The sequence below is a fragment of the Scardinius erythrophthalmus genome (genome assembly GCF_964197995.2).
Source record: "Scardinius erythrophthalmus genome assembly, chromosome: 18".
In the NCBI taxonomy this organism is placed as follows: Eukaryota; Metazoa; Chordata; class Actinopteri; order Cypriniformes; family Leuciscidae; genus Scardinius; species Scardinius erythrophthalmus.
Window position 1 is genome coordinate 12,380,893 of NC_138238.1, and position 9,222 is coordinate 12,390,114.

A 9,222-nucleotide genomic window follows, 5' to 3' on the forward strand; every position below is an offset into this window, starting at 1 on the left:
ATATATCGGATATCGGCTTTCAAATATAAAGAATTATCGGTTATCGGTATCAGCCAAAATGTTAATATTGGTGCATCCCGAATAGATTATATATGTATATATAATCTACTAGGGATGCACTGATATGAACATATCTATATCATCTATATCTATATATATATCTCTCTCTCTCTCTCTCTCTCTCTCTCTCTCTCTCTCTCTCTCTCTCTCTCTCTCTCTCTCTCTCTCTCTCTCTATATATATATATATATATATATATATATATATATATATATATATATATATATATATGTCTATTTATACATCTGATGTTTAGCGAACTCCACCCTGATGTGAGAAAGGAGCTTTGTCACATTTTAATGGAATTCAAAAAGTATTCACATGGAGACGCTGTCTTGTTTTCTTGCGTGAACCCTCGATGAGTAATACTACCAGAAACTTTGAAGTATATGAGGTGGCAACTGCCAAGTGAAGGGTGTGTTTACTAGCCTTCTGATACTTGAAATCTTATCTCACACCATTGCTATAAAACCTGCTGCAAACCATGGCACATTCTTTAATACATTATTTAATGATGACTATGACAATGTTGCTAAGGGACCAGATGTCACACCCATACCAGTCATTCGAATTACTGTTACCTGTACGCAGGTGTGCGAGTCTCCTGTGTTTACACTGGTTGCTATATGGGTAAATCATTGTACATGGTTTGTGTGATGTATACAAGCTATGCACTGTCCAATATTACATAAATTATACTCTATCAGAGTGGGATAAAACACGAAAATGACAATTAAGTTGATGCTCATGTGTCTTGGTTCTTGCAATGTTATTTTGGTGCATCTCAGATCTCATGGGAGTGACAGGGGATCCAGTGGTGCTCTTCATTAATTAAACAGCTGAGCAGCGGAGTCAGGTGTCCTCGTGTTATTCTAATCTAATCACTGGATGAGAAGACAGACACACATTTGACCTCACAAAGAAAATGTTGCTGCTTACAATGTGCTTAAGTATGCAAATAAGCCTTTATGCTAAAGTTCTGATGCTGTTTTTGCATCCATAAAAACACATCATCGGGCAAAAACTGCGAGTTTGGGTGATAAATGAGAGTGTTGTGCTATGCACTGGAGAATTAAGCCGCTTGCAGACTCACAGTTCATATTCCATCACATTCCTCAACATCTCTTACCTCTAGCTACCTTATATGTTCATTCCCTTCCAAGGAACCCTCTAAAATGTAGCAATATTTATACTACAAAGACTTCATAATGTGTGAGAGAAAAAAAAAAACAGCAAGAATGCTTACTTTGTAAAAACAAAAATACACATTTTAAATGTTCAGTTATTTCACTTTAATGGCAATGAAAATGACCTATTAATTGTCATTAAAGTGAAATTACTGATCTTAAACATACGAGCTTGAAAAAAATGCTCATTTTAGAAGAAAATTTCAGATGGCACTTAGAGGCTTTTGCATCTGAAGTCTTCATATATATAAAATGTTCATATCAGTGCATATATGATATCATCATAATCATAATATCCTTTACCTCTAGCTATACCTAACAAATCTGCATTTATGTTATAGGTTATCTCCCTTTCGCACCTGTCATGGCCGACCCTGCATGGTGGAAACTCACCTTCCTAAGAAAAAAGAAGTCAGAGGCGAAGGTCCTATATGAAATACCGCCCGACATAAGCACCAACAATGCAAATAAAGACCTGGGCAATGATGTTGCAGACAACAATTTGGATGCCAGATTGGAAAAAATAGTGGATAAATCTGGGACCAAGGGCCGTCACGTCAAAGTCTCCCATTCTGGGCGGTTCAAGGAGAAGAAGAAGATTCGCGCAAGTCTGACAGAAAACGCAAGCCTTTTCCCTGAAACTGCTAGGACAGACAAGAGCCATGTGGAAAAATAACACCCACCCAGACAAAGCATACCATTTGGGGACTGTTTATACCTGCATACATTAATTTTTACTCATTTTTATTTGTAAATTCCCGGAGTTACTGACGCAGCGAAGATACTGGAACAGAAAATTAATATTTTTTACAGCCCGTGCTTTAATTTAAAGCAGCCCTCGAGATGAATATTACAAAGTTTATATTTCCTACTAATCATAATCATAAATATATTGCAGTGCTCATAAAATACGATATTTTCACTGTGGGACAATTAAAATACCTGACAAGGCACAGAAATCGCAACTCTACTGACTTTTGTTTATAATTCATACAATCCTTTCATTTTTAAATTGTTCATAAAAATGTACATGTAAATTTAGCAACAAACGTGGGAAACAGACTGTTGTTTAGCTTGCATTTTAATGTACTGCTGTGCCCTTTGATTAGCACTTGATGACGTGTTTTTATGTTATTTTTTTGTGGTTGAACATCAGTTGTGCATAGGACTTTATCTCTGATTTTATCAGTTTATCATAAAAAGGGTTTCAAATGGTGCATGGACAGCCAGAGTCACAGCACGTGAGAGATAAGTTCTCCAACTACCACTAACAGCTTTAATTTGCCTTGTTTAATCTGTACTTGTCTATTGTTTACTGCGATTTTTGAAAGGTTATTGGTAAAATATGCTAAATAAAGATTTTTATGGACATTGCTGAGATGTGTTAAAAAGTGTAGGGAAAAAAAACACAAGTTGTTTTGATTCCACTGCCATCTTCTGGCAAAAAACTCAATGAACATTGCTGTAAAAATTAAACAGGTTTACTACTTTTTTTTTTTTTTTTTTACATTTACAGAAAAGGTCACCAGTCATTACAGAATTACATCCAAATGGACAATTATTTTAGGGCAACATTAAATTTGACACATTTATTTGACACATTTGTCTAGCAGAATATTTGTTGTATATCATTAATGATGCACAAACCGAGGAACATGTTGGGATGTTTTTGTTGTTGTGACAGAAGTCCAAAGTTTATGTACTACAGTTAAGGCTGCAAGTACAGCTGTGCCTTTCAATTATTAATAAACATTACATCAGACTTTGCACTTGCAAGTAATAGATTAAGAATATGTTGAGGTCAGTTTGGTCACGCTTTACATTAGGTGTCTTTAACTACAATGTGCTTACATACACATTTGTTAGGTACAACGTGTGTTTATTGCATGTATTGCACTTTTTTTGCTGCTAGAGGAAGGATATGGGTAACGTTAGGGACAGGTTTCATTTCAATTTAAACGTTAGTACATAGTAAATACACTTATTATTAAGTGGGACCGTTTTGAAGGCTTAATGACAAACGCTGCAACAAAGCACTATTTCTAATGCAACACATGATTTATATTCACAAAATCATGTTTACAGTGAAAATCTCCTTTCAGGTTTTGGTTAAGACAATACGAACGTAGGCAAATATGGAGTAGTAAGTCTTCACAAGTCAGTTAATGCCCTGGTGGCATTTTAAATGACAGTTGCTTTCAAGTAATGATGATGTATTGATGTCACAGACGGTGATGTTAATTTCACAGCATGTGCAGTATCAAGGCGACAAGCGTTGGTATATCCAGCCCCCCTCTGCTTGATGCTGCATATCCCCCAGCTCAGTCTCTCCCTCTTGTGGCCGCACAAATACTATTCGGTCATGTAATCTATTGGTCTGACCCTGCCAGAACTCAATCAGGGAGGGTTTCACAATGTATCCACCCCTGCAGAAAAAAAAAATATCCATGATGATGATGATGATGATGATGATGATGATCATAAAATAAACAAAAAAAATGGTTTAAATAACAACAGGAATTTGAATTTTGAACAAATTTTGAATTAATAAACAAAGATTACACACCAGTAATCTGGCATCGGTACATCCGTGTCCTTATACTTTTCTTCAAGCTCTGCATTCTTTTCTCTCAGGTACTTTAAGGGGCACACAAAAAAAATTGGTCAATAAAACAGGTGTTTGAACGTTTAGCTGAACGCTGAAATAGATTGTGTCCTTGTTATTTTTGTATTATTTAGATACCATTATAGTTTTTATAAATATGTTGGATTTTTTTTAGATTTTATTTTTTATAGGTTTACAGGTAATTATAGCTATTTTTTTATTTATTTTAATTTTAATTTATAATAAATATGACCATTTAGGTTTAATTTAATTTAAGTTGGGTTATGGTTTTAGTTTTTCATTCCAGTTTTTCACTTTTTTTCAGTTGGTTGCCAATAGAATATTTCTCATTTTAATTTAGTTATTTTTTCATCTAATATTTATGTTTCATTTTATTTCAGCTGTATTTCAATTAAAATGAATGTGTTTAATAGTTTTAGTTCACAACAATCATGTTGGATACCGTATGCACCAGAGAAACAAGTGCGGCATCTTCTTTAGATTATTTGAACGTCTGTTTTTGCGGTAGCTCTGTATATATCTATGGCATCGCTGTCTAAGAGTAATTAGCCAGTGAAGTGTCATAGCCATGACAAATGTCAGTAGATTGGGAAAATTTTCAAATGAGCGGCTCATTCATAAATCTGTAAGATATTACCTTCATACTGTGGAAATATAAATCGGAAGACAGAACACAATGGGTGCATGTGAAAAGGGGCAGGGCTACATAGGTCTATACTATAGGATAGTTGAAAGTGATACTCACTTGTCGGCTTGGTATTACGGTGCTCTGCCTGCTAACAACAGCACCGATCTGACTGCTCTTGGGCCTTGAGTGGAAGTATTCATGTGAACTCTCGTACGGGATTCTCTCTACAGCGCCTTCAATGCGGATCTGTTTGTGCACAAAACTTCACATTACAAAAAATACAATGGGGTCCTAAAATCCAAGACTACATTTACAATGAATGTTTTTTTTTTTTTGTGGAGAAATATTAAAACAAAAGATAATATTCTAATGATCTGTTATGTCTGAGTTTTAAGAAAAAAACACTCACCTGCCTGTTTAATGGTTCCCAGTAAAAGACAAGACAGGCATGGGGATTGCTGTCCTATATGATTGAAATAAAGAGTTAATTTTAAAGACACAAAGATGCAAAGGTAAATCCATACGGACATTTACTAAATAAAATATTGTTTTAAAGACTCACCAGCTCTGAACCTTTCCGACTCTCATAGTTGGTAAAGAAGCGAAATCCCTCCTCGCTGTAGCCTTTCAGAAGGACCATGCGTGCAGAGGGGCGACCATCCCTTTAGAAGAGACAAGAGACATGCATTTTGGGCGAAACTGAATTAGTGAATTATTGCATTATTAAATACAAGCTATATACTTGCATATACTGATGAACTGCAATGATATTCTTACTTGGTGGCTGTTGCAAGACACATTGCATTGGCTTCCCCCACCTCAGGGCATGTAGTGGCTTGATCAAACCAGCTGCCGAATTGCTTAATTGGATCTAAAGAAGCAAGCTGATCCTCCTCAAAACACTGTACGATGAAATTAAGAAATAGGATGTGTACATAATTATCGTTTATATTTTTTAAATTAATTATTTACTCTCTCATAATTCTCTCCATATTATCTTAATTAAAATATTGATGGAAGTCGACCTTTCAATGTCAACTGATAATGCACAAGGTCAATGCATTAATCAATAATCATTTTTCAAAAACGTTTGCAAAGCACCTAAAAGTCAGTTGCAGATCATGAATAAAATGCTCAATATTTTAGAATCACATTAATAAGGTTTTATACAAATAATACAGAAAATTACTGTTAGCCTTTTAGTATATAAAAAAAGCACTGTTTCTCTGTGCAGTAGTTCTTTAGAATAGGGTCTGAGGTCATGGACATACACATGACATAACAACCCGTCAAAGCCCAAAACATGACTCCCACCTCCTGATCGCTCTTATAGCTCTTTCTCATGTTACTCAGATCCATGTTGGTGCCGCTGTCCGTAAATTCCCTGCAGAAAAACGAGGTAAATAACGGAGGATTTCGGACTGCCAAGGCAACACCAGGTTCAATAAGCTGCACAATGTTGCTGATGTTCCTAGACGAGCAGAAGCTCAAAAGACGTCTCATGCCTGCAGCTCCAAACCTGCGTCACCACGTTCATGCTCTTACGTAAACGTTATGAAAACTCAGTTTTGTAAAAATAAATAAATTTTGAAATGAATAAAATAAATATATAGATACATGACATTTAATCTTTAATTATATATTCGATTATTATTTGACATTTTCAAAAATAGCCTTAACGATTTAAAAAAGTAACTTTTACTTTGTATATTTGTGTAAACTAGCAACAACAACAACAACAACAACAACAACAAAAACTAGCAAACATATAAAATAGATTTTGGGGTAAAATTACGTTTAAGTTTTTTTCAAACATGACCAGAACAACCATAGACATATAAAATACTCATTTATTATGTCTATGATAAAACAGCCAACAACTTTTATTTTGTAGGCACGGTACAACAAAATTGTCCTACGTCAAATCCGGATCAAGAAAGATGGCAGCGACCTTGTGTGGCAGGCTTCTCCCGAAAGCGGGTAAGATTCTGTTTTGATGTTGCAGTGTTGAGTTTGACCTAAAAAAGAAATACCATACATAACAAGCAGTTATCGACCATTTACAACCACATTTAAACTATGAACTCCATTGTAAAGTTACAGCTGAAAGACACCATGGAGCTATTATTGTGTTACTGTACAGCATCATCTATCAGGGACTATGCAATTTCATTTTTGAGGTGCTTTTGTGTGTTCACCTCTGTCCTGTTTACATAATGTTATTTGATATATCACTCCCCATTTAGCATGATGATATGAGCGCATACTGCCAATATGGATTTGTTATCATGAGAACATCACGTGATATTTTAATCATGACACTCATGAATGATTTGTTGCATCCTTTACATTCATATCGCATTATGACTATGAATGTTTATATAGTAGCCTTAATGTTATTCTTACCAATATTCATATTATGTCAACCTACAGGATGGCTGCCATTAACCCAAAGTGTTCGTCACGGCTCCAAAGCTGTCACTCGTCACAGAAAGCCAGTACACTTTCTCAAGCAGAAGCTGTTGGCTGTCACAGAGTACATTCCCCCCACACCTGCAGCTCCTCCTGCTGCTCTGGCTCCACGAGTCAGAAAGATCGAAGAGGTTGATCATTGCAGTAGTTACTTAAATGATTAGTTCACCCAAAAATTATGTAATCATTTACTCAGCCTAATGTCATTCCAAACCCGTAAGACTTCTGTTCATTTTCGAAACACAGATGAAGATATTTTTATTAAAATCTGAATGATTTCTGTCCCTCCTTTGACAGTCCAGGCAACTACCACTTTGACGCTTCAAAAAGTTCATAAAGAGATTGTAAAACTAATCCACGTGAATTGAGCGGTTTAGTCCAAACTTTCTGAAGAGACTCGATCGCTTCATATGATGAACGGATTGAATTTAGGCTGTCAATGGAGGGACAGAAATTTCTCAGATTTCATTAAAAAACATCTTCATTTGTGTTTCGAAGATGAATGAAAGTAGTGAACTAACTCTTTAATATTATATTATCATTATATTATAAATATAATTCTTTTAAGAGTGTCATTTTAAGTGTCCCATTCTGGAAGATTGTTTTTTGGCTCAGAATAATAATAAAGGGAAATTGTGACTCACAATTGAACGTTTATATCTCTTTATATATTTTTTTTTCTCAAAATTGTGAGACATACATTTGGAATTTCAAGAAAAGAGTAATATGTAAACAAACAATTGTGAGTTATAAATTCAGAATTGTGAAATATAAATGTGCAGTTGCGAGAAGAAAAAAATGAGTATTCTGTGGCGGAAACAAGCGGAAAGTACTATAATAACAACATATAATATGTATTATAATATACAATATTTATCAAATATATAGTAAAATGTATAAGTGTTCCATTAATGTATATATCAACTCACTTCTCTTTTAGGAAAGTACTCTGGCAGTTCTGTTGCGGAAAGATCTAGAAAAATTGTTTAAGGAGTGTAAGATGATTGCTGTGGTCCAAAACAATGCAATCAATGCAGAGGACCTATTGCAGCTGAAACACAAACTGAAAAGACACAATATCAGTATCAAGTTCTTTCCAAACCAGGTAATGCCAAGCTTTAGTGATGGTTACCACTGTTGAGATGTGAGCTACTGCTGTGTGACATTTTATTTGTGTTTCTTTGCAGGTGGCGAGGTCTTTCCTCAACAACAGCATTTACAGTAACATGTTGCCTCTATTTGTCGGCCAGACTGTCATATTTGTTAGTAAAGAGCCAAAAGTTAAGGAGATGCTACAAGCGTTGAGGCACAGTCCTCAGATGGTCCTGTTAGGTGAGTCAATGTGCCATATGAACTTGCATTCATAAAAGCCTTCAAAAAAAGTTGCTATTGTTTAAAACTAAGGCTTTCTGAAACATTATCTTTCAGGTGCTTGCATAGAGAACACATTGCTCTCGTATCAAGGCATTCTCAAATTCTCCAAACTCCCGTCTATGACCACTATCCAGGGTGAGCTAGTTGGTGCACTAACCCTGATGACCTCACAGACTGTCTCAATGCTACGCCACCATCCAGCTCATCTTTCTGCCCTCCTTCAGCAGTATGTCAAACAGCAGGGCTCTGGGGATGCCACAAATGCTGTTACAAATAAAGATGCTTCTACAGTACAGGAAGCAGCTGCTTGAATTTTACAAATAGACATGGATGAACAGCTGTGTATGATTTACAAAGTGCATAATAAAATGATATTATTTAAAGTTGCATTTTGGTCATTTGTATGCCATAGTTGTAGGTAAACAAATTGTTTGTTTTCTCTAGCAGTTATTTTTTTGGTATGCTGGTTTCAAACACCTATTAAAAAACTTTTTTAAATAATTACCTCATATTTTGTAATTTTATAGCATTTATAAATATCAATATTCACTATGTATACTATCAATGATTGAAACTGAGAAGATGTTGCTTAAAAGCCATTATACCATGGTCTGGGTGAATACTCGATTCTGATTGGCTGCAGGGTGTCCATTAAAAAGTGATAGAGGACACCTAGTAAATAAACCGTCAGGCGTAACCAGGGAAACCAAGTTATTGTTTGTAAAAACGTTAGATTTCGATTGTAAAACTAATTAATATATAAACTAATGTTCTAAAAATGTGTTATTTGGCAAGTGACCATGGTATAAGCGGGTTAATGCCCTTCGAGGTGTCCATTGTCAGGTATTAATGGACTTCGGTGGAGGCAAGCCTCG

At 35.3% G+C, this 9,222-nt stretch overlaps 2 protein-coding genes across 2 annotated transcripts; one reads left to right on the top strand and one right to left on the bottom strand.

Moving 5' to 3' along the window:
- Positions 1–2,388: 2,388 nt before the first annotated feature.
- pnpo (pyridoxamine 5'-phosphate oxidase) lies at positions 2,389–6,358 on the bottom strand. Its single transcript, XM_081393305.1, has 7 exons — positions 5,816–6,358; positions 5,279–5,403; positions 5,064–5,163; positions 4,911–4,964; positions 4,619–4,747; positions 3,814–3,884; positions 2,389–3,673 (listed from the first exon to the last, which is right to left on the bottom strand). The coding sequence occupies exons 1-7, from the start codon at positions 6,002–6,004 to the stop codon at positions 3,508–3,510; spliced, it is 834 nt and encodes a 277-aa protein (XP_081249431.1). The 5' UTR covers positions 6,005–6,358; the 3' UTR covers positions 2,389–3,507.
- A 41-nt stretch (positions 6,359–6,399) lies between these two features.
- On the top strand, positions 6,400–8,842 carry mrpl10 (mitochondrial ribosomal protein L10). Its single transcript, XM_081393306.1, has 5 exons — positions 6,400–6,481; positions 6,935–7,104; positions 7,914–8,078; positions 8,161–8,305; positions 8,402–8,842. Exons 1-5 carry the CDS (start codon positions 6,442–6,444, stop codon positions 8,656–8,658), a joined length of 777 nt encoding a protein of 258 aa, XP_081249432.1. The 5' UTR covers positions 6,400–6,441; the 3' UTR covers positions 8,659–8,842.
- The last annotated feature ends 380 nt before the right edge of the window (positions 8,843–9,222 follow it).